General features: G+C 41.9%; 1 protein-coding gene and 2 non-coding genes across 8 annotated transcripts; all 3 read left to right on the top strand.

Moving 5' to 3' along the window:
* Positions 1 to 2,635: 2,635 nt before the first annotated feature.
* Positions 2,636 to 24,667, top strand: rbmx (RNA binding motif protein X-linked). Of its 6 annotated transcripts, XR_007248887.2 has the most exons (12): positions 2,650 to 2,772; positions 3,746 to 3,871; positions 9,459 to 9,579; positions 9,865 to 9,971; positions 11,151 to 11,313; positions 11,996 to 12,100; positions 13,396 to 13,524; positions 13,609 to 13,723; positions 16,113 to 16,238; positions 16,328 to 16,419; positions 18,849 to 18,944; positions 22,250 to 24,667. XR_007248887.2 is itself a non-coding variant. In XM_048544105.2 (11 exons), the coding sequence occupies exons 3-11, from the start codon at positions 9,471 to 9,473 to the stop codon at positions 17,328 to 17,330; spliced, it is 1,251 nt and encodes a 416-aa protein (XP_048400062.1). In that variant the 5' UTR covers positions 2,636 to 2,746; positions 3,746 to 3,871; positions 9,459 to 9,470; the 3' UTR covers positions 17,331 to 17,702. The 6 variants fall into 6 exon arrangements, 5 of the variants coding, with proteins under 5 accessions (XP_048400062.1, XP_048400060.1, XP_048400064.1 ...); XM_048544105.2 differs by lacking the exons at positions 18,849 to 18,944; positions 22,250 to 24,667 and adding an exon at positions 17,026 to 17,702 and having other exon boundaries at positions 2,636 to 2,746; XM_048544103.2 differs by lacking the exons at positions 18,849 to 18,944; positions 22,250 to 24,667 and adding an exon at positions 17,026 to 17,702.
* Positions 10,523 to 10,585, top strand: LOC125459088 (small nucleolar RNA SNORD61). The gene has a single exon (XR_007248958.2). It is a non-coding gene; the product is annotated as a small nucleolar RNA SNORD61 (small nucleolar RNA).
* LOC125459087 (small nucleolar RNA SNORD61) lies at positions 14,928 to 15,000 on the top strand. The gene has a single exon (XR_007248957.1). It is a non-coding gene; the product is annotated as a small nucleolar RNA SNORD61 (small nucleolar RNA).
* Positions 24,668 to 25,436: the final 769 nt, after the last annotated feature.

The raw sequence follows: 25,436 nt of genomic DNA, 5'->3' as shown, positions 1-25,436 counted from the left end.
AGGTGGGAGGAGGGGATAGGTGAGAAGAAGAACAGGGTAGGGAGGTGGGGATGGGCTGGGCTGGTTTAGGGATGCAGTAGGAGGAGGGGAGATTTTGAAGCTTGTGAAATCGACATTGATACGATTGGGCTGCAGGATTCCCAAGGGGAATATGAGTTGCTGTTCCTGCAACCTTCGGGTGGCATTGTTGTGGCACTGCAGGAGGCCCATGATGGACATGTCGTCTGAGGAATGGGAAGGGGAGGTGAAATGGTTCGCGACTGGGAGGTGCAGTTGTTTATTGCAAACCGAGGGTAGGTGTTCTGCAAAGCAGTCCCCCAGCCTCCGCTTGTTTTCCCCAATGTACAGGAGGCCACAATGGGTACAGTGGATGCAGTATACGACATTAGGAGATGTGCAGGTAAACCTCTGCTTTATGTGGAAAGAGATAATGGGAACTGCAGATGCTGGAGAATCCAAGACAACAAAATGTGAGGCTGGATGAACACAGCAGGCCAAGCAGCATCTCAGGAGCACAAAAGCTGACGTTTCGGGCCTAGACCCTCGAAGGGTCTAGGCCCGAAACGTCAGCTTTTGTGCTCCTGAGATGCTACTTGGCCTGCTGTGTTCATCCAGCCTCACATTTTGTTGTCTTGATGTGGAAGGTCTCCTTGGGGCCTGGGATGGGGGTGAGGGAGGTGGTGTGGGGGCAGGTGTAGCACTTCCTGCGGTTGCAGGGAAAAGTGTTGGCTGTGGTGGGGCTGGAGGGGAGTGTGGAGCGGACAAGGGAGTCACGGAGAGAGTGGTCCCTCCGGAAAGCAGGCAAGGGTGAGGAGGAAAAATGTCTTTGGTGGTGGGGTTGGATTGTAGATGGCGGAAACGTCAGAGGATGATGTGTTGGATCTGAAAGTTGATGGGTGGTACATGAGGATGAGGGAGATTCTTTTTTGCTTGTTATTGCGGGGACAGGGTGTGAGGGATGAGTTGCAGGAAATGCGGGACCTCCTGCAGTGCCATAACGTTACCAACCGCTGCCTCATGTTCCACTTGGGAACCCTGCAGCCCCATGGTATCAATGTGGATTTCACAAGCTTCAAAATCTCCCCTCCCCCCCAATGCATCCCAAAACCAGCCCAGTTTGTCCCTGCCTCCCTAACCTGTTCTTCCTCTCACCTATCCCCTCCTCCCACCTCAAGCCACACCCCCATTTCCTACCTACGAACCTCAGCCTGACCCCTGGACTGACCTAGTTCCTCCCTACGTCCCCACCACCACTCACCTCTACTGGCTCTATCCCCACCCCTTTAACTTGTCTGTTTCCTCTCCACTTATCTTCTCTGCTATCCAACTTCAATCCACCCCCCATCTCTCTCTCTCCCCCTTCTCTCCCCCACCTCTCTCCCCGCCCCTCCCCTTTCTGAAGGGTCTAGGCCCAAAAAATTCGGCTTTCCTGCTCCTAAGATGCTGCTTGGCCTGCTGTGTTCATTCTGTTACCATGATGTACATTATATGGTAAGATCTGCCTGTATAGCATACAAAACGTGACTCTTCACTGCATATTGGTACATCTGACAACAGTCAACAATCTGAGGCTGATTCAGTGCCCTTCCAGCTAACTCTGGGGATGACTGATTGCTGATCCAGATCACTCCCGGGGTGACTGAGCTTTGCTGTGGATCATGCCGGTGTTGAACGTATGATGCAGCACTGATCCAAATCAATCACTCTTGAGGATGGGTGATCACCCGCTGAACCAGATCCTCATGTCGGGTGATGGTCATGCTTCAGTGCTGATGGAGGTCACTTGGGAGGTGATGGCTTTAGTGGTATTATCACTAGACTGCCAATGCAGAGACCCAGATAATGTTCTGTGGACTGGGGTTCAAATCCTGCCCGAGCAGATGCAGGAATTTGAATTCAGTCAAATATCTGGAATTGAGAATCTAATGATGACCGTGAATCCATTGTCTATTTATGAGAAAACCTCATCTGGGAAGGATAACAAAGTGTGAGGCTGGATGAACACAGCAGGCCAAGCAGCATCTCAGGAGCACAAAAGCTGACGTTTCGGGCCTAGACCCTTCATCAGAGAGCATTATAGAACAGTTTTTCCGCCGTCTTCGCCTCCACGCCTACTTCTTCAACCGGGAACCTAACCCTCCCTCCACTGACCCCTTCACCCGCTTCCAACACAAGTCCTCCTCCTGGACACCACCCCCAGGCCTCCTACCCTCCCTCAACCTCTTCATCTCTAATCGCTGTCTATGCCTAACCATCTGGGAAGGAAACTGCCATCCTCACCTGGTCTGGCCTACACGTGACTCCAGCCCCACAGCCATGTGGGTGATCCTTAACTACCCCTTGGGTAATTAAGGATGGGCAATAAATGCTGCCTAGTGAATAAAGGATCTAGTTGTCGTTGTAAGGGGATCCTGCACTAAAATGGATTACTCTGAGAGTGATCTGGCACTGATCTGGATCACACTGAGTGGAAGTCAAATTGTGTCTCTGTGGTTCACCCTCGCGAACAGTGATCCACTGACTGTTGGTGTGGGGAAGGGGGGGGGGGCGGGGATCGATCGAGCGCTGATCCGGATCACTACTTTGTGGGGGGTGATCCAGGCTCCGAACCCACTCGAAACATCCGGGCAGTAAAGCCTCGCTCTGGCGGGAAGGCGGCCCTATAAAAGGCGGCGAGCCCGCCAGCGGCGGCCATTTGTGTCTGTGGCGTAGACCGAGGCGGGGGGGGAAAAAAAGTAGCCCGTCGGTGAGCGGCTTCAGCGACAGCGTTGGGTGAGGGCACGGAACCTCCTCGGGCTGCCGGCACCTTGCATGCACCCCGAGACTGTGCGGGAGAGAGAGAGGGGGAGGCACCGTGACCTGTGGTATTCATTCAGTGAGAGCGGCGGGGTTTTAATGGAGAGAGGGCGCCATGTTGTGGGGGGAGGAGGACGATAACGTGCGCTTTGAGGTGGGAGGGAGGGAGGGTGCCCTACCTCCGGGCTCTCTGTTCATCGGCTGCTCTATCTTGTTGTACCCGGGCTGACGGATCGGCTGAAAGGATCCCGCCGCGCGCTGTGCTCCGGGCAGCCCGAATTCCAGACCCAGCAGAGCCGTGGTGGGTCCGGCCGCCATTTTGTGCTGATTGTTCGAGCGCGGCGGCAGCGCGCTCCCTGTAACCGCCACTCGGTTTGAATAATTTGGGGGGGGCGGGTGGGTAAATGTGTTAGGAGTTGCATGTCCCTGGGGCGGGGGGGGGGGGGAGGGTATGTGCGGTTTGAGGTGTGTGCCCCCATCGGGTGGGGGTGGCGTGCACAGTCCGAGTCCATTGTAGTTCAGTCAGATCACTGCCTTTCCGCCTGCCCCCAATGAACTCTCATTCTCCTTTCATATCCTCAAGCCCGCCGTGAATCCACTGTACCCCAGGAATCTGTGCAAGTGAAGATATCGTGATCGGGGTTGGTGGGGGGGCGTGTAAAGCTGGGGGAAACCCAATAATCATAGAACAAAAGGTGAAGGGAGTGGACTGCTTCTGAAGAAGTTTGGTCCCCAAACGTTGAATCTTCTTTCTCTTCACATAATGCTATCTGCCCTGCTGAGTTTTCTTCGCCTGCAGCTTCTGATCTTGTGAAGGGAGTGGTCGTGGTTGTAGAGGAGAGTGGTCCAGAGGAGGTGCTGTTAGCTGGATAAAATGCTACCTTTGGAAATCGGAGCTCACATTCTCAAGATGGACTGGAACCATTAATACCCTCTTCTCCCTCTGCAGATGCTGCCAGAACTGGTGAATTTTCTCCAGCACTTTGTTTCACTAGTGAGGATTGGCTTCTCCCTGACCAAGTGTATTTTCTAATCTTCCTTTGGCGATAAAGATTGATACTGCAGAGATCTTCAGGTATGGTGTTGTTGGGAGTCTCCTTCACAGTGGAAGCATAAAGAAAGGATCAGAATTGATTTTAGAAGCCATGTAACAGTTTTCATGATAATTTCCAACAGGAAATCCGGACACATTAAGACAAATAACATTACCATGTTGAAAATGGTGGTGTCAACAGACAATAGGAGTATTTTGTTTACCCCTTTGAGACTGCTTCTCCAATAAATAGTAGTTGATCTGATTGGAACATTATCTGCTTTCCTACCCACACCTGAATCTTTCATCCTGTTTCTAACCAGGAATCTATCCACTTCCACTAGAATCCTAGTCCATCTAACCTTGCCTCATCTAGCAAGCTGCCTATTTCCAGGCATTGTAAAAGCAAAGCACTACGGGTGCTGCATGTCTGAAATGAAATGGCTGCTAGTGAAATACTGTTTCTTTCTCTGCAAGTGGTGCCAAACCTCCTGAGCTTCTTCGGTTTCTTACAGTACAGTTTTCCAGATTGTTTTCCAGTCACTATTTATCCCACTTCTTATCCAGTTGTCCATAAGACCAGAAGACACAAGAGTAGGAGTAAGGCCATTCGGCCCATCGAGACCACTGCGTCATTTAATCATGGCTGATGGGCATTTCAGCTCCACTTCCCTGCACTCTCCCTGTAGCCCTTAATTCCCTGCGAGATCAAGAATTTTTCAGTCTCTGCCTTGAAGACGTTTAACGTCCTGGCCTCCACTGCGCTCCGTGGCAATAACCGCTTTCTGGCTGAAGAAATGCCTCCTCATTTCCATTCTGAATTGACCCCCTCTAATTCTAAGGCTATGTCCATGGGTCCTCCCCTTAGCTTTCCTTGTTACCTGTCTTTGTTCCCTCTAGCAGCCATGCTGTTTGTCCTTTCATCCAAGTTACTTCATGAAATGTAACAATTTGAAGTTTTGGCACCACTTTCCTATGTTACACCATTTCTTGTCAATCAAAATGTATGCATGCTGTTGCTAGCTGTTAACCAGCCTATTTTCTATCTGGAACAAAAACAAAGTTGCTGGAAAAGTTCAGCAGGTCTGGCAGCCTGTGTGAAAGAAAACCTTTCCTCACTGTGCCTGAAATGTTAAATCTGATTTTTTTCCATCTTCACGGATGCTGCCAAACCTGAGCTTTTCTAGTGACTTTGTTATTGTTACTGATTTGCAACATCTGCAGTTCTTCTGGGTTTTTATTAATTTTCTATCTGCATCAATATGCTGCTTCTACATTGGGGTTATTGCAGGAGGTAAAAACTGAAAGCAGTTCAGAATAACGGTCACTGGACCTATTTTCTCACTGATGCTGCTGGACCTACTGGGGTTACTCCAGCATTTGGCTTCTTTTAAATTAAGTATTGGGTCCCTTTCACTCTGCATGTTACTTCTTCAAAGTACTTGCTGCTTATTTCTTTCAAGACCTTAGGGTGAAGGCTGTCAGGACCTGGGGAACTTAGATCAGAGCTCCAGTAATTCACTCCAGTCATTCCTCTGGTGACTAATGTTCCTGTATTTGCTCCTCCTGTTTTGGTTTATGGCTATATCCAAAATCTTATTTGTTACATAAAGTGAAAACTGATGCAAAATATATATTCAGTTGACTTGCTATCTCCATTTTTTCCTTTATCAATTCTCAATTTAACTTTCATTTCATGAATGTTTTCTTCATTAAATCATCTTTTTAAAAAAAACACATTGAAACTTCTTGAGCTAGTTAGCTTTCTTGCACTACTAACTGTGGTAATATCATTGGCTCAGTAACCCAGAGACCCGTTTTAGTACCTTGGGAGTACAAGTTCAAATTTTGCCGTGATGGTGGAACTTTTGATTCAAGATTTTGTGGTGGAAAGATTGATTCTCAACTTAAATAGCTTAGTGAGCCTCCTTATTCAAATGGTTTTACAGGTGGGCAGCAAATGCTAGCCTTGTCAGTGTTACCCACATCCTATGTCAGAATCCAGAAAAAGAACTAGATAGGCTTCGACACAGAAAAGGATAAAAGGTTAGGTTGACAATGATAGGAGGTCATGTCTAACACACCATGGTTTCTTGCTTTTTATTCTTCTTGTAAAACCATGAGCCAGGGAAGCTTAGAATCTGATTACAATTATTAAGGGCCATGGGGAGAGTGTGGTTAAGTGGAGTTGAAATGTCCACCAACCATGATTTAATGGTATAGTGGACTAGATGGGTCGAATGGCCTTACTTCCACTCCTTTGTCTTATGGCCTTACAGTGGATGTGAGGGCATTGATGCCACAGGCCCTGCATTTGACCTCTTGTCTCCTTGCACTACTCTGGTTATTTGTGCATATTGCATCAGTTTGTGTACTTAAAAACATAGTCATGTGTACCATCAGTATTAACAAGGGGAGTATCTATGTAGTTGCAGATAGGCGGTGTTTACAATCCTTGGTTTTAGTTTTACGTGTGCTTCATAATGGAAATATAAATTGTTCATTCTCCCTTGTAACAGGATAATTACTTGCTTTCTGATGTTTGACATTTAAAATTAAAAACACCAGAGTGAGAGTTACAAGCAAGGAACAAGAGTGAGCTACTTGAACCTTCTGATCTGCTCTGTTATTCAATTAGATCAAGGCTAATCTGGTTTTAACCTCCAGTCTATATTTCTGCATATCCCTAATAACATTGCATTCCTTTGGTAATCAAGACTCAATCTGCCTCTTTCTTAAAAACAAATTGAAACAAAATCCCAAGACTCAACCCTGTGGGGCTGGAGTCTTCATCTGTCTTAAGTAGAGACTGTGCACCCCCACCCACCCACCCCCCCACTCCAGCCACCGCCAAACCAGGCCTGGTGACCCCTGCAAAAATGGTGTTCAGTGCTGTATACTACTCCCAGGTGCACTTTCACCAATGCTCTGTAAATGAAATATAACTTTCCATTCAGGCATTCAATTCTCCTTGCAATAAAATCTTACCTTCTGCTTAGCTTTCTTGATTACTTGCTGTACTTGCATACTAATCTGTGATTCATGCAGCAGGGTACCTAGATCGATATGTTAGAGCACTGCATCTTCTCACCATTAGGTAATATCCGTTTTGACTCTGTAAAAAGCACAATTTCATACTGACCCACATTGTACTCCACTTGCTAAATGTTTGTCCATTGAATTAAACTATGTATGTGTCCTTTCACAGTTCTACCTATCTTTGTCATAGGCAAATTTAGCTAACATTACCTTTGATCCTTCATCCAAATCATTTTCTGTAACGAGTTGCAAGCCCAGCACTATTACCAGTACATCCACTAGTTCTCCTTTATCTACAGCATAAGTTATGCTTCAAAGAACATGAAAATTAGGCATGGTTTCCTTGTCAAAACCATGTTTGATTTGCTTGAAGTTACCCAAGTGCCCTCGTAAAAAACCTTTTGATGGTTTCTGACACTTTCTCTATCAAACATTAAACAAACTGGCCTGTAGCTTATTGCTTGATGCCTCCCCTTCAGAATTTCTTTTATTCAATTGTGGGATGTGGGTGTTGCTGATTGGCCAGCATTTATCGCCTGTCCCTAGTTGCCCTTGAGAAAATGGTGAGGTTTCATTTTGAACCGCTGCAATCCACTTGCTGCATGGATGTGAGTTTGCTCGCTGAGCTGGAAGGTTAGTTTTCAGACGTTTCGTCACCACTCTAGGTAACATCAGTGAGGCTCTGCCGAAGCGCTGGTGTTATGTCCCGCTTTCTATTTAACACCAGCGCTTCGTCGGAGGCTCACTGATGATGTTACCTAGAATGGTGACGAAACGTCTGAAAACTAACCTTCCAGCTCAGCGAGCAAACTCACATCCAGAGCCTCAACCTGAGCTACAAATCTTCTCAAAACTCGCTAGCATTTGCTGCATGTTGGCTTAAATGCCTTAACTACAGTTCTGGTCACCATGTTGCAGGAAGGACGTAATTGCTTTGGAGAGAACACGAGACAATATTTAAAAGCATGTTGCCATGCTCATAATCAAGAATCTGCCTCTTTCTTAAAAACAAAGTCCGAAAGACACTCCACCTTGAGGGGTGGATGAATTATAGCTATGAGGAAAGGTTGGAGTGGTTTTCCTTGGAACAGAGAAGGCTGAGGGTTGACATGTTTGAGGTAACCAAATTGAGAAGTCGAGTTGACAGGAGGAACCTGCCTTAGCTACTGAGTTCAGAAATTTGGGGTTCATAGATTCCAGCAATTTCTCACTTCATTTTTGAAAAACATTTTGTGTCTAGTAACCCCTGCCCCTGAAACATCTGAGTTCTGAACAAGCATCACTGGACTGGAACCATAATCTTGCTTTCTCTCCACAGATGTTGCCTGATCTGCTGAGTTTTTCCAGCCATTTATGATTTTAATTTCGAGCATCTGCAGTTTAAGTTTTTTTTTTTGCTCAGATTCCAGCTAAGAGGCAGAGGATTGGAGGGGATATGTGGAAGGGTAATTTTGTGCAAAGGGTGGTGAGTCTGGAGTTTGCTGAATAAAGTGCTGGTGGAGACCCTGAACGCTTCAAAAAAGTGCTGGGATATGCACCTTAAGTGCTGTAAGATGCAGGGCAAAAGGCCATGTGAAGGAAGATGGGATTAGAAAGAATATTTGGTGTCTTTGTTTCAGCATGGACGAGATGGGCCAAATGGCATGCCGCTGTACTATTTCTATGGTTTTAAGGCCATGGGATGAAATCTATTACTTCCAACAATTTACATGATGCTATTCCACTGGTAATTGTAATTTTCTGGAGCTGCTTCTTTTGACAATTTTTTTTAAGTTCACACACTGCATGAAAGGGTGGTGGAGCTGATTCAGTAACTCTCAGAAAAACGTCACTCTGGGGAGAAAAGGGAATAATACAAAACTGACTATTACTGGGATTTAGAGCACAATCTGGCATGAATGATCTGTCCTGTTTTGACCTTAATTGTGACTTGTGTTCATTAAAAACCGGCAAAGCGTCTGTTGAGTTTTCAGCAATGACACTTTGCTGAAATGTATACTTTTTCACTGTAGCAGATGGTCAAATTTGAATTCAGAAAGAAAAATGTCATGTGGTAGATTCACATAGGGCTGACAATAAATAATCAGGAAAACTCAAGTCCCGTGAATGAATTAAAAACTGAGCAGAAGTTGGTGCAGAGGTAATAAGATGCCGATAGGTTTACTTAGCTTTACCTTTGTTACAGTTTGGCAATGCTTTACACTCCAAGCTAGTTTTGATAGATGATTGTTTCTTCATTATATCTTGTGATTTCACTCTGAACAGTAAGAGGTCAGCCAATCTGGTACTAAAATCTAGTTTCTGAATTTAGCCTGTGAACATAGCACTCATTTGAAGATCATGTACAAAGCCAATAATTTTTTCTGTCTCCAGTTGCTTGATCCCACTGAACTTATTGACTTATCCCTCTCCAATGGCGGGAGTTATTCTCTTAACAGAACCATGAACTTTGTTGTTTCCTCAAATAACTAATACTATGTTAATTTAGTTTATATCTATAATGGGGTATTGGATGAATGTGGTTGTATCAACATTGCAGAAAATGTATTCTTTGCATGGATTAATGTTAATGCATTTTTGACTTCTGCAGGTGACTGTCACGATGGTGGAAGCAGATCGTCCCGGAAAACTCTTCATCGGCGGTCTGAATACTGAAACAAATGAGAAGGCACTTGAAGCAGTATTTGGCAAATATGGAAGAATAGTAGAAGGTATGTAGGTGCAGTACAAGACTTGAGTTGGCTTTTCTGCTAAACATTTGGCCAGAATGGTAGGAGACTGGTGAAGAGCATCAATGTATTTAAAAACCAATAAGATACCAAAGTTGTCATAACTATTGTGGACTTCGTAGAGGGAATGTTTCAAGAGTAACTTGTGTAATAAGTGATTTTGTTGATTGTGCTCTTGCACTTGCCCAAAAATTGTGCTGTCTTAAGTTATGCTGACTGCAGTTAGTTGTGGAAATCCTAATAACTTGCTCTTGTAATTTTTTTTAGTTCTGCTAATGAAAGATCGTGAAACAAATAAGTCAAGGGGCTTTGCTTTTGTTACTTTTGAAAGTCCGGGAGATGCAAGGGATGCTGCCAGGGATATGAATGGAAAGGTGAGATGATACAAACTTGCTCTTCTAAATTTGTGTGACACACGTAGTTGAATATAGACTAATTGTCTGTTAATTCTGTCAAAACTGTTGACTGGACCTTTGTTCTAGTGTCAGTAGAAACGAGAAGTGATGGGTATACAAAATTTGTATGCTTTTCCAGTATTAAACAAATAAATAGATATTGTATCTTTCATGCACTTTGTAGCATTAAATTTTTTTATTCCATGTTCTAACTATTTTAATCTATGAAGGTGTAAGAACACTCTCTTCCTCTTGGCTGCTAGAAAGTATAACTGGCCATCGACATATCTGCAATGCTATCCTGAGGCTTGACAGTGTAGTTATTGAATCTGCCCGCTGCCGTTGATAGTTTTCATAATCTTGTGATCATGTTGTGGACTATAATGATTTTTGTCTTAAAGGGAATGTGATTTAGTTAGAATTCTATCAGTAACTAGTTCACTACTTAATATTGTGCTGGAGTACTTGCTGTTCAACTTACAATGTATAGAACAATACCATTGTAGCTTCCGTTGTGTTAAGTTTAAGCAGTGACTTCACTGACACTGATCATCAGAGCTGATGTTATCTTTCCTCTAAGAAGTTCTGAACTTGGCTACACAGCTGGAATTAAATCCAGAAAGGGATGTTGCCACCAAGATTTGTGGGTAACTTTCTGTTGTTGACTGCAGCTTTTCCATCCAGTGAACTGAAATGTATCTTGTACTTGGCAGGAATCCGCACGCTACATATCTTTAATGCAGGTAGAGCTAATAATGAAATTGACAGGCCCCTTTAACAGACCTGAAAGGGACAGGGGGAGTCAGGTTTGCACAGGACACTGAAAAATCTATTCACTATCAAATACTTTGGTAAGACTTGTCTAGTCTGCCTCATTGTCCCTATTCAACTGTGACCGTTGGTGTTTTTTTTAAACACTTGTGGTTTTGTAAAGCAAATCACTGGTCACCTGACCTGAAGTCGTGTACATATTGGATCCTTTTGAAACTTGGTTCCATTGCCAAAGGCATGGCTCTGCTTGAGACTCTAGTATAATTTGTAGTATATGCCTCCTGATCACAACTGACCCGATAAGCCTTCAAGCACCCTTTTTTAAGTTGAATCCAGTCCTGAGTGCACTGCAAACATTTTTATTACTCCCTCTCAATTTTTTTAAAGTCTTTGGATGGAAAACCCATTAAAGTAGAGCAAGCTACTAAACCAGCATTTGAAAATAGTGGACGACGTGGACCACCCCCACCCCCAAGAAGCCGTGGTCCTCCTAGGGGGATTCGAGGTGGAAGAGGAGGTAGTGGAGGAATGAGAGGTCCACCTCAAAAAGGTAAATGCCTAAAACAAAAATCTCTCAATCTGTAACATTACAAGAAGAAAGTAGCAAATCTTTTGCACTCCTGTGTCTAGACAGTCACAGTTACGACACATTTCAGATCCAATCTGAAACTGTTTTGAAGGAGAGAAATTAAATTTTTGATCAGTGGAATATTTAAGATGGGGAAGTGAAGAATAGCACTGGTAACACTAGTGTATTCCCGGTCAGTCCCACGTTCTATTAGGAATTTGATACAAGGGATTTGAGCCACTTGTTGAGATTTTTATCTTAAATATAGCAGTACTAAGTTTGTCTTTTGATGTTTATTGTACAATTTGGTTCCACTTAAAACAAGTCTTTGGAATTTGAGATAAATGTAGGTGTGCAGCCATGTGTATAACCACTGTCAGTGGTTACAGTGAAATTAGTGTATCCCTTGCATTTTAAAATAATTTCATCTAGAACTTTGCAGAGTTCTAGAAGAAATGAAGCATGTCCTAAGATACAAGTTCCTGATATCTCCATGATCCTTGCCAACACAGTTCAACTAACTGGCATTGGAGAGTCTGTATCTTGCCTGTTCAGTCATGTTCCATTGTAATGTCTACAGCATCTGCTGTTTCAGTATATGCTATGTTTACAAAAAATTGCGATTATTGCATTGTTGATGGCACAAGTAGATTTTGCCACGCAGGTGAGCACGGTGAATGGATTCAGGAGATAGAACAGTGCTACCTTAAGAGGAATGTACATTTCTTTAGGAGTCCTGACCCCCGGGATGATATGGGAGCATATACTGGTAAGTTTGATAATATAGCTTTAGCACAGTGTTGTCCAATATGTCAGCCATGTGGCGAAATGAGAATCCAGATGTGGTGACTTTAAAAGTACCAAATAGATTAATAGACAGTCATTGGCATGTGATGTACTTTGCTTTTGTACATGTGGTAAAAATAAGATGCAGAGTGAGTTTTTTGAGTGCTTTAGTTTTTTGTTACTGATTGCTGGGAGATGTGCAAGTACATGTGCATGTGAATATATTTACCTTTTTTAATATGCAAATGGAGATTCCTGACTAAAATTAATGCATGTGGTTAAACTGTCCTGTGGCTAGTCAGTGATTTCTATTGGACAACACTGCTTTAGTACCAACTGGAAATGTACCTGTAAAGCAATGGAAACAATTTTTTTTTCTTTGGATCATTGATGACTAGATATGGCCATGGACCTGGTTTTGTTCTTTGATTATATTTTGATATGGTTGTTAACTAATTTCAAACACATCATAGCAACACATTTTATTTAAAGTCTTGTAGATCAAATGAGCAAAATGTATTGCTGAAGAAAGGCACGTTTTTGTGAAAGCTTTTTATCTTGTGCTCATCATGATAATTCGCAAAAAGTACCACCAAACTAAATGAAAAATGCCATTATGCTCGGTGCTGATTGATTGGCACATGGACTTTGGTGAGGTGTTGCTATGGTGAATGCACCATACTAATGCACAGGACTCCATTCTTTGCAAATGGAACATGTGGGCAATGTCCTTGTTCCAACTTAAAATGGATGACAGCCATTGCTCAGTTCTTCGGTCAAGGCATTTCCCTGAGGTATAGGCCAACTTGTCTGGTTTGAAATTTAAATCATGTTTGGCAGTTGACTGTCAGCCATTGTTTACTGTTGCATCTACCAGTCAGAGTTCACTTGCCAACCATTTAGCTCTGTCTTATGCAGTTTTAAGTGTTTTTGCTTTACTTTGGTATGTCATGTGAATTGTCTTGAGTGCAATTTGAAAAAAACTTTCTTTTGCAGCAGTACTCCGTTCTGTATTACTAAATGAAAGCTGTGCTATTTTGTGTTTCTTTAAAATAGTTTTTTACTTCAGGCTGTTTTTTGTGGGGAGTTTTGAACATAATGTTGTAAATTGGTTATCGTTGGGCACATTTACAAAACGGGAAATGTAGTAACTAATTGAAAAATATTTTCAAGACTCTTATAAAATCATATGTATTAAGTATTTGGAAGTGGAACTTTTAAAATGTAAAATGTACCTAATTTGAGCCAATAGCTACAAGTATTTATTTTTATTAAAAGTCTCCTCCAGAGGACCACCACTGAAAAGGGGTCCGCCAGGGCGTGCAAATGGACCACCACCTAAAAGACCCCTCCCTTCAGGACCGATGCGAAGCGGGGGAATGGGTGGAAGAGGAAGTGGGTCAAGAGGTAAAAATTCTCCCACTAAGTTTGATTTGGATTTTTCCAGTTTTCAGTTATGGAGTTTTGGTGACGGTATGTTTGTCTCCCTAGGACCTCCCTCACGTGAAAGGGACAGTTATGGTTCACCTCCATCTCGTAGAGAGATGATGCCATCCAGAAGGGATGATTATATGCCAAGAGATGATTATTACAACAGCAGAGACAGGTAATGTTTTTCACTGTAGTGAAGTGGATAATTAGAAGTAAAGGCGTAAGTACAAAAAGTTTAACTTGCTAAGTCATTTTGCAAATGTCATTTGAGGCGCTTGCCTTGCAAAGACATGATTCGAATTAGTGCACTTTTGGAGCTGACCTGTTGGCAGTAATTAAATGAGTGGTCTGTTTGCTGCAACAGGTTTTTCTGTAAAATTGGAGTTTTCTGGTGAAATTGCTGCAGCAGCTGGAGGCAACTAACTGTATGTGCCAAACATTAGAAATCCAGTTTGCTATTGCTGGCCTGTCAATTCTAGATTGGAGCATTGCCTAATAAATTCATTTGTTTGGTTTTAATTACGTATCTCTGAAACACAAGTATGCGAATGTTTCAGAATCTTGAGCAAAAAATAAAACACATCAGTTTACAATTATTTCAGATGTTTTGTACAAAAGCTTAACCCCAAAGCATGCCTTGCATTTACTACAAAAACTCCTTGTGGCACCCAATAGCACCACCTGTGTGGTACTTGTACCAAAATGCTATTAATGCTAAACTATCAAGAGATAGTTTACAGAAACTGACAACTCTTAGATTGGAAATGTTGATAGCTTCTTTCAGCAACATTTTCAGGGTTTTATCCCAACATTTGCAACTGCTTACTCATGGGTAATCTAGATTTACATTTTCTCCCCTTCTCAGTAGCACTGCAGTATATGTACATTTCCATTCAAAGGTTTAACAGACTGGCCAAAATGCAGTGAAACTGATTTTTTAAAAAAAGTCTTTCCCTCCTATCTATGGGTTTTTAAGAGACACCCAGCCAAGAATTATCTACCATTTAAACAGCCCACTAGGCTAACAAAGTAGCCCTCTAACTGTTTTAAAAGAAATCTACAGAATTCTTTGGCTACAGAAAATTGCAGATGTTGAAAATTTTGAAGTAAAAACAAAGATTTCTGGAGAATTTCCGCAAATGTGTCTGCATCTGTGGAGAGAGAGCAGAGTTGCTGTATGTGGTCCAGTGACCCTTTTTCAGAACACTTTGAAAGGGTCACTGGACTCTGTTAATGCTAATTTCTCACCACAGATGCTGCCAGGCTACTGAGTTTTCTGCAGCAGCTACTATTGATTCGTTCTACAGTCTTGTTAGGATATTGAGAACTGAAGTAAATATAGCAAGTGCTTCAATGTTATTGTTCTGGGCACGTTGTAAGCAATGATGACTTCACTGGCAATGATTGTTTGAACTGATTTTTGCCATCATTCCTCTAAGAAGTTCTGAGCTTGGCATTGTTGGAATTATTTTCTGTCAAGTCAAGTTGTAGTTTGTTTGGTCGTGGGTTTTTGTGTTTTTTTTTTGCAGCTTTTGAATGTTAAATACAGGTTTCTAAGAGACTTGACATTCAGCTCCTCCTATCTGCACCAGCTCTCCAATTTAGCATACATTGACTGTCCACAGATTTCTTCATGTGAGAACGACTTAGTTACAGGGCAAAGAAGCAGTTAGTGCACGGGTGTGCCATAAAAGTATGACTGTCTAATAGTCTTGTATGCTAGAGCGTTTTGTGTTGTTGACTATGTGTTAGTGATTTTTTTAAAAATCCTATGAATGCTGAATAAATGACTTGTAGAAAATTGATTATTTAACAATTATTTATAGAACACAAAGTACAGCACAGAAACAAGCCCTTTGATCACCTGTTGTCTGTGCTGACCATGATATTCCAAAGTAATTTCATCTGCCTGTATGTGGTCAGTATTTGTCTACTCCCTGCCTGTTCACATATCTGTCCAAATGCTGCTTTAAGCAGAAATTCTGCCACCACCCCCGCACTGTGTTTAGGGCACCTATCGACCTTTTTTAAACAAACTTCTGTCACCCATTTCCTTTAAACCCTTCCACCCCCTTTTGATTTGAATTGCACTGCCTGATGGAACAGTGGATTCAAGTTCAATTGCTGTCTCCAAAAAAAATGGACAATGAATTTGAAGGAAAAATCAATTGCAGGGCTGTGGGGGAAAAAAGGACAATGGGGCCAATTTCAAGAATCTTAGACACAATGGATGAAATTGGAGAAAAGAATAATTCATGACTTAAACCAGCTTTTGCTTGAAATTGCTCAATAAATGTTGATAATTCTACTTTAGAGTGGCTCATCTGGTTCATTGAGGTTGATGCCTGGAATTGCTCATGCACTTTCTGGTGACAGCATATGCTATTAGTTCTAAACAGTGATATATTTTCTCAAAATACTACGTATATCATAGCAGTTTTTTTCTTTTGCTTACTTGAGCTTTTGATCTCAACTTTTTGGACTAACTGTTTTGTGCCCTGATGTTCACTTTCTTCCTTCCTATCCCAGTAGTTCCCTTATAATGGTCCTCTTTTACTTTGCAGTTATTCTAGCAGAGATTATCCAAGTTCAAGAGATTCCAGAGATTATGGCCCACCACCAAGGGACTCCTATAGTTCCCGTGAATATTCTCACTCCGGACGTGATGATTATGGCTCCCGAGGATACAGGTAAGGGCTGAGACTGAACTAGCAGTTTTGGCTACTAACTTGGTAGTTTAGTTACTTTAAATAATTCCAGTGGCTTGTTTCACTTTCAGTGATCGTGATGGTTATGGTGGACGTGAACCACGTGACTACTATAATGATCGCCCAAGTGGTGGCTCCTACAGAGATTCCTATGATGGCTATGGTAAGATGGCAACTGATTGTGTAGTATCACTATTCTGTTCAGTTTTAAAAGTAGTTAATTTTTGGTATGACTTAAATTTGGATTGTTTCATCTTGCATCAACTGTTCAGTGAAAAATGTCTTTGAACCTCAAGCAGTTTATTTCTACAGTGATAAAACCCAGTTGAAAGCAAATAACAGTTGAAATCCACCGCAAAACAAATGAACTACAAACAATGCAAGCTTGCTGATGAGCAATATCCATCAAACAAAATGCCTAGCCACTTAAGAAAATACATATTCAACTTTAGAAACAAATAAAATCAGTAACATGTGCACACCAAAACCCAAAGGCTGGAAATATTTCTGCATAAGCTTGCCATTCGTTTCTGGAAGAATGACAATGTGAGACACTACCAAAATGAGTTAGTCTTGCATTTCAAAAACTTCATTGCTTTGTCAAATGATCCCCAGTAATGGGAGCATCTCTTTGCTGCATCTCTCAATGCCGCAAATGCGGTCAGTGTTTAAATACAAATTTCATCAAAGCTGCAGTAAGTGAGTAGATCTTATAAAATGTAAGGAATATTTCAAACGTTTCCATATGACCTGACCATTGACCCTGCAGGTAACTCACGTGGTGCTCCACCTGCACGAGGGCCCCCACCATCTTACAGTGGAAGTGGTCGTTATGATGACTACAGCACCAGTTCTCGGGATGGATATGGTGGAGGCCGTGATAACTACAGAAGTGAGACTTATTCAAGTAGCCGCAATGATCGTGTTGGTAGGCAAGATAGAGGCCCAGCTATGCCAATGGAAAGAGGCTACCCCCCGCGTAATTCATACAACAGCTCAAGCCGTGGAGGAAATCGTGGATCTGGGCGCGGTGGGAACCGCTATGACAGGGGCAGTGGCCGAAGCAGATACTAAACTGAACTTGATATACCATGGACCAAAAAAGCCCTTGCTCTTAGTGGTGTTTTTTCCTTAACTGAAACACAACAGACAAAATTTTGAGGTGAAAGGACTGTCAAGTGCTTTCCATGCAAGCAGATTTTGAAAACTTTAATTTTGGTTTGCTGTTTCATGTTAGTTTCTTGTTTTTTTTAAAAAAAAGTCAGTTTGTACATTCTAGTGGGAATGGTGCAGAGACTGGTTAAAGATGGGAAAAAAAAGTTAATGTTATAACAGTGCTACTGTCTGTGGCTTTCTCCATACATAAATATGGATATATAGAAATAGATCTTTCTTTTGTTGCACCAGTGCTATTGTGAAATAAAGACTGAAACCTTTTCAGTGAAACCTGTATGTTTTTTAACCAAAAGCTCCTTTTGGGTGGGAAATGCAAAAGCAAATCATATTAGCCTGGTTTTTACAAATGGGAAGGAAAAATGTCCAGACAACACAATACACCAAAGAGCAAGAAATGGCGATGACCGGTCATTAACTGCCCAATGAAACGTTGCAATTTCAAAATATACCAGTTATGTTTCAGTCTCCTCCAGTTCCAGATCACCATTCAACCTCTCAACTCCAGTCACAGCTGACTCTGAAGCAAGCTGGTTTTTTAAAAAAAATCAAATCGTCAGCAGTGAGTATCTTTAAAAGTGTTTTGTTTTTAAGTTCTGGCTTAAAATGGATACAAATCGTAAATTTCCCAAATGTCATTAAAACACTTTTATGACTCAATTTTCTGAAAGTGTAGTGTCTCACCTTTAAAAGGAATTTGCTATGGCTTTAAGAATTAAGCATCAAGACCTGCAATGGCCTGTCACTGTTCAAAAGTTGGAGGCTTAAAGACAGTTGAATATAGAACATTCTCAGCCGATTCAAAGTGCCCTTTTAATGTGAAAAGAACAACTCTGGTAAGCAACGCAACCTTATTTTGTTAACCTACTAAATGAAACCTGTGGTTACATAAGGAAGCACATCGTTCACCAATTAATACTCCATGTTGAATTTAAACAGAAAAGTGGAATTATGTAGGTAATGAGCAAACCATTTAAAATCACCTACTAAATGAAATACGATTACATAAGGAAGTGCATCGTTCACTCAACATAACTCCATGTTCAGTTTAAAGAAAATGGAATTGTATAGGTCCAGCAGCAAAATCCTTTTTTTAAGTTACCTACTAAATGAAACCTGTTTGCTTAAGGAAGCCCATCGATCACCAAATATAACCACTGTCCTGTTCGGTTTTATTTTAAAAATGAAATGGAATTCTGTATGGTATCACAAAACTCAAACCTGCAAAACAAATTTTCTGAACCACGTTGGACAAGCATTCAGCAGCATCACTGAACTGGATGGCCTATGGAAAATGTAAATTGTGATTTATTGATTTTTTTTAAAAAAAAAATTCTACATTTTAATGTAGATGTAACTGAATTCAAGGTAGTTGAATTCATCATGCATTGAAGGCTAATGGGCGTATTTATTTTACAGGATGAGCATAGAATCAAATTGCTTTTGGAAATAATGGAATGCTATGCCAGTTGGAGGTTGTACCCAAACCTACTAAAAATGAAGATAACTAACCAGGTACACTTAACTTTTTTTGGTATTATGGCTTATGCTAGCCTTCCATTGTATTCGAGGGAAGGTTAGAATGACACGACACCAGGTTACAGTCCAACAGCTGCTCCTTTGTTACTTCACCTGAAAGCTTGTGATTTCAAATAACATTTTGGATTATAACCTGGTGACATGAGGCTTCTGACCTGGCCCACCTCATTCCAGGCACTGGCACCTCCTCATCATCTGTTCAAGGTAAAGTGAGATGGGGGCGTGATGGTGCACTGGTGGGTGGCAAGAAAGCGATACTGTAGACCAACCGCCCAAACAGGATCCCCCTCGTTCTCTCACACCACCCCACCAACCTCCGGATACAATGCATCATCCTCCGACACTTCTGCCATCTACAATCCGACCCCACCACTCGACATTTTTTCATCCCCACCCTTGTCTGCTTTCCGGAAAGACCACTTTCTCTGTAACTCTCTTGTTTGCTCCACACTGCCTTTCAACCCCACCACAACCGGCACCTTCCCCTGCAACCGCAGGAAGTGCTACGCTTACCCCCTCACCCCTATCCCAGGCCCCAAGATAACTTTATATATTAAGCAGAGGTTCACCTGCACATCTGCCATATACTGTATACTGTATCAGAGATAACTGATCCATACTGTATCCATTGTACCCAGTGTGGCTTCCTCTACTTGGGGACCGCTTTGCAGAACACCTCCGCTCAGTTAGCAATAAACAACAGCACCTCCCAGTCGCGAACCATTTCAACTCCCCCTCCCATTCTTTGGATGGCATGTCCATCATGGGCCTCCTTCAGTGCCACAATGATGCCACCCGAAGGTTGCAGGAACAGCAACTCATATTCCGCTTAGGAACCCTGCAGCCCAATAGAATCAATATGGACTTTACCAGCTTCAAAATCTCCCCTTCCCCCACTGCATCCCAAAACCAGCCCAGTTCATCCCCTCCCCCCACTGCATCCCAAAACCAGTCCAGCCTGTCTCTGCCTCCCTAACCTGTTCTTCCTCTCACCCATCCCTTCCTCCCACCCCAAGCTGCACCTCCATTTCCTACCTACTAACCTCATCCCACCTCCTTGACCTGTCTGTCTTTCCTGGACTGACCTATCCCCTCCCTACCTATACTCTCCTCTCCACCTATCTTTTCTCTCCATCTTGGTCCGCCACCCCCCCTCTCCCTATTTATTCCAGAACCCTCACCCCATCCCCCTCTCTGATGAAGGGTCTAGGCCCGAAACGGCAGCTTTTGTGCTCCTGAGATGCTGCTTGGCCTGCTGTGTTCATCCAGCCTCTCACTTTATTATCTAAGCTTCACTGTGTAGATTTTTTTTTAGGATTGGAAGGCCTGACTTTATATGAGATATTGGGTAGATGTACCTTTACTGTGTAATGGTGTGATCATTGAGGCTGGGAAGTTTTTAAGCCATAGCATAAGCTCTTAAGATCAGCGAAATTCTTTTGAATCTTGGAATTATTCAATATTGCTGAGTGTTCAATTTAATCAACACTAAAAGGATTTCTGGGATTTGAATGTGAAATGGAATTATTATAGAGTTCAGCTATGTTTGTGCTGAACTGGTTTGACCATTCAGGGAGTATAGTTTACTTGTAAACAATGAATTGCTGACTGCTATAGTTGAAGATCTTCTAAACCAGTGTGGTTTGCACAGAAATTGAGCAGGTTCCAATCCTTTGGAAAATGGTTGCAGTTAAGCTTCTTGGGATTTGCAAGGATGTCAAAATACTGAGAGGTGAAAACTTGTTCCTAACTAGTCAGATAAGAGGGACTGACTGACTGAATTATGGCTTCATTGTAGTCATTGGAGGTTTTCCTCTTTTTTTTTTCTTTGAAACTGAAATGCAGCCCAGAAAAGCTTGCTGAGCAACCACCAGGCATGAGCTACATTTTCCCTTCCAAACCCAGCTTTTCCAATAATCAGGCAATTGACCCCATCTCCCAAGGTTTTCTTGGCTGATGTACCAATTTTGTAATTAGTTGGTGGATCACAGACCATATTAACCATTGACCTAATTTCCTAGAAGGTGCATGTTTTCTCCCATGACGTGAATGCTGTTTTTAATCCAGCCTGTGTCCAGGTGACTCATTAACTTTCAGCTTTCACAGTCTTAAAAGTGATAACTACATATCTATATGGACTATAGTGATCTTCCAAAACCTCATTTGTGCTAATGCTGAGACTGCATAATTCTACCACTGGCATCTTTGCAGTCTTGTTCAGAATTTTTTGAAGTCCTGATTCTTACCTTTTGTCTCCTATAGATTCAAGTACGCCAACACTCCTGGCTGCTGTGCAATGTTAACCTAACTTGAGATCATTCTAAACCATGTCTTTAAGTCCTACTGAATCTTGTGCTTGCCCACGTCAGTTCCCATGTGAGCAACACCTTGCTTTTTCAAATTGTTTCTGTGAAGCACCTTGGGAAGCTTACATTTAAGTCCTGTATGAATGAAACTTTAGTGTGAAATTTGATTTTGGTATGCTTCAAATAATATTAAAAGGCTGGCACAACAGGGAGATGTTGGATGTTAAAATCAATAAAGATGAAGTGTTAGTTTTTGGGAAGGGAGAATGGGGAGAAACGATCAAATAAATAGTACAGTTCTAAAGAGGCTCTGACTGAGATGACTGCTTCCGCACCTTGGAACTAAAACGTAGGCAGTACAGTTCAGGCATGTGATTAAGGTATATTGGGCTTTACACATTGAAGTGCAAGTGTACAAAAACATGAACTCCTTTGCTTATGTGCTGGAAGCAGATTTAATCATGGTGTAAGGATGGACAGATGGTGGAGGCCTCTGCAGTGGTAGGAGAAGTTAGTGGGGATGCAAGTCATGCTGAGTGAATTTACTGCGTAACAGAGTCCAAACCAAATTCCTAGGTGCCTGAGCATTTGGTGCTGCAGAAGTATGGGATGGGAGAGATTTAGGACCTTTTTTCTTCAAAAAAAAATCTGCCACGTTAGCAGTTAATATGCTGTAATATCTATTGACTATTTTTGCTTCTAACAAGAATTTAGGGCTATCTGTATGAACAAATGTATGGCATGGTCAGGTTGGTAGGGAGTGTTCAACCTTTTGGCGATGATGCTATAACTGAAGCATTTGCTGTTCTTATGAGCCCATATCCTCACGGAAGATAGTAAGCAAAGTTTGTGGAAAAAGAGAATTGGATGCCATTTATAGCAACAGAAGAATTCTGTTCTAAGAGGGTTTTATTAAACTGAAGTCGCTGTTTAGACGTTTCAACTGTTAAGGTATAATCTTGACTTGTTTTGCAGATCAAAGTAACATCTGGATTGGAATAGCGTGGTTGTGAAAGAACGTGCAACAAACTATGGAGCAGTATGGTGTTTGAGTTTTTTTGAATAAAATCAAAGTTTAAATGCTCATCCAATTTATAAAGTGTATATTTTTGCCTAATTTGGGTCACTACACTTGTTGCAGCATCTAGTAGATGTTAAAGAACAGGCAAATTATTTTAACGGCTACAGTGATGAATGGAACAATGAATATTTACAAATGTAGGTCTGTTGCAAAACCTGAAATGAGTTTAGATGAGGCAAGTGTGAAGAAGCTCATGAAACATTGATGTCAGCATGAACTAGTTGGACCACATGGCCTGTTTCCATGCTACATATGAAGGGCATTGACTCAGTAATGCTGAGGCTGTTACTTATAGCTGCAGAATCTTTTTAATAATCATATAATCTCTCATCTAACCCTTGAAGTTTCTTCTCCCCACTCCTTTCCTGTCCCAGAGGGTTGTTGTGTTCATTCATTGACTCTCTACCTGGGCCTCTTGATTTCAAAGTTCAGTTTGCTGTTTTGTTCTGAATTTGAAGTAATTGAGCCTCTTTACTATTGCCAGAAGGATGCTGGCAAATTACTGCTGTCAGTCAAGTCTCAAAAGTGTCAACAGGGCAGTGATTGAACAGGTTGTGCACCTATGTTCAGTCTGAGTTTGCCAGGATCATTGTGTTCCAGACTTCGTTAGCCTTGTAACAAATGTTCAAAACTAAATTTCAAAAGTGATGAGATGCTTTTAACATAAAGGCAACATTTTGCAAGAGTGACATAAAGGAGCCTCTGAAATTGATTGGAATTAGACAATCTCTTGGGAGTCTGTACTTTTTTTTCAATGATTGGCTTTCCATTAATTGCATCTGGCTGAGGATGTGGCTGCTGGAGCCAAGTTCAGCCAACTTTTAACTGCTTCAGTTAGGATGTTGTCAAATGTGGGTATGTTTGGTTCCTCTCCCACCAATTGTTTGGATGTGGAAGCTGTGTTTTAATGAAGCAGACCAGTACAGCCATTCTGGTTTCAAGTTGATTGACTGGAATTTGTGGCACAGTGATCAATAATAAAATTCTTGAACACAATTGCACTGTTGAATTCCCCTTCTGTGAAAAAACTGAAACAAACATAACCACAAATACAAAGATATGCTCTTGGTCTTCAATGGATGTCTTGAGTGCATAAAAAGAGGCTATACTGATCTTTATGCTCCAGTTTAGCCCCTGCTAGAGTATTGTTTCATCATGCTCACCACCCAAGGGCTTTCTTCTGTCCTGTGGAGAAGATTTAACACAATGGTTCCAGGTTGTGAAATTTTAGAGTTCAGTCTGAAAGGATGGATTTATTCCCTCGAAGCAAAGGAGATTTGATCTCCGATATTTAGAGTTAACAAAGTGAAGCCATGAACTGACGGTGCAGCAGCAGTTATATGTCAATTCTCTTTTAGCTTTCTTTAATTTCAAAAAATTGAATGGGAACCTAAAGATAAGCTTGCCAGAGTATAGAAATATGCAATGAATGAAGCTGATGGATTGCTGTTCAGGAGAGCCAGCTCGGGGTCTTTTGGGCTGTGTTTTTTTTTTACTCGTGTTGTGACTACTCTTGCAGGAGTCAAAATATCGTCTATAGGTGTGAGGCTAGAAAAGCACAGCTGGTCAGACAGTATCTGAGGAGTAGGAAAGTCCATGTTTCGGGCCAAAACTCTTTGTCAGGGCCAGCTCCTCTGCTGTTGACCTTTTCCAGCCTCTCGTTTTATAGATTCTGGCTTCCAGCATCTGTAGTCCTGTATTGTCTCCAACTCACCTAAAATCTACTGACTGCTAAAGTTGTGCTAATATGCACAAAGCACATGTTACAGAATCCTCTCCAACTGCTTGGATGATGGCAAATCAAAAGGCTAGATCTTCAATACCTTCAAGGGTAAGCAGTCTGGTGCCTTGGCATTCCTTGCTGTATTGCATAGTGTCTCCAAGTGCCACACCATTTCTGTCATGAGCTAGGCTCTCAAGGCTCACAGTTCCTGAATTCAAAGTCCCATTCAGATCCAAATCTGTTAACACGTCATTATTCTTAAGCCATAGTTGTGGCAGATGGATGTTTCTAATATTAGAAATTCCCATGAGCTATTTGACAGGAATAGAATGGTTTTTTGAAAGTCTGTAGTTTAAAAAGATGTTTACCCCAAGTAAACAGGAATCTTAATTGATAGGCAAGTGAAGATTAATATTAATTGAAAGGAAATTGATAATTTATGGGTTGGGGCTAACTTCAAATGTCATGTTGTTTGGAATACCTAAAATATGCCTGTTCACCATAGTGCATCTTAGTTAGTGGCCATAATTCAAATGCATAGCCTGTACTGATACTTGTTTTCAAATAAAATGTTGGTTTTTATTTTAAAGTGTCTTGACTGGAATCTCTTTGCAATCATTTTGACTTAAACCCTGAATACTCTCTTCAAGCCAGTTTTTTTTTTTGTTTTTGCTTTCATTATTAACTTTGAGTTGACTTCACTTGTGTATGGACTTGCTTCACTTGACCACTCAACTTCTAGCTTGCTGGAGCCTAGGTGTCAGCCTGCTGAAGCTGTTAACATATGCTGCTTCACTTTTATGTGAAAGTAAGCCTGTGATACATGGATAGTGTAGGGGGAGGGGCCTAGATTATTTCACAAGTCGGTGCAACATCGAGGGCTGACAGGCCGGTTCTGCACTGTATTGTTCCATGTTCTATACCACAATCTAGAGAGTAGATTTGGTCCTGTCACTTGCTATAATCCAGCCATGACTTGTCACAGTAGTATACTGCTGTTGTAGAGTTAAAACGAAGAGGAAGTGGCTGAATGAAAATGTACCCTCGATAGTGATGGAGCTGTACATATTTTGTACAAAAGTTAAAGCATATTCATTCCATGTGACTATCTCAATAATTTGGGTCCTGGCCACTTTCTCAAAAGTTTCGAAGCCTTTGGTTAGGAGGATAGCTCTGAAGTATTACGACTGCAGTCTTTGCAACACTAGCAGCAATCCAAAAGTGGGGAAAAAAATTGCCCAAGTATATCCTGTGCACAGAAGGCAGAACAAATCCATCCTGGCCAATCACTACTCCTGTTGATTCTGTCATTCACAAGGTGACAGGGATTGTTGATGTTACTTTCTCGAGGTTGTTTA

This window comes from Stegostoma tigrinum, chromosome 15 (assembly GCF_030684315.1).
Source record: "Stegostoma tigrinum isolate sSteTig4 chromosome 15, sSteTig4.hap1, whole genome shotgun sequence".
In the NCBI taxonomy this organism is placed as follows: domain Eukaryota; kingdom Metazoa; phylum Chordata; class Chondrichthyes; order Orectolobiformes; family Stegostomatidae; genus Stegostoma; species Stegostoma tigrinum.
The sequence above is the reverse complement of the archived record's forward strand: the minus strand, read 5'-3'. Positions and strand labels throughout refer to the sequence as shown.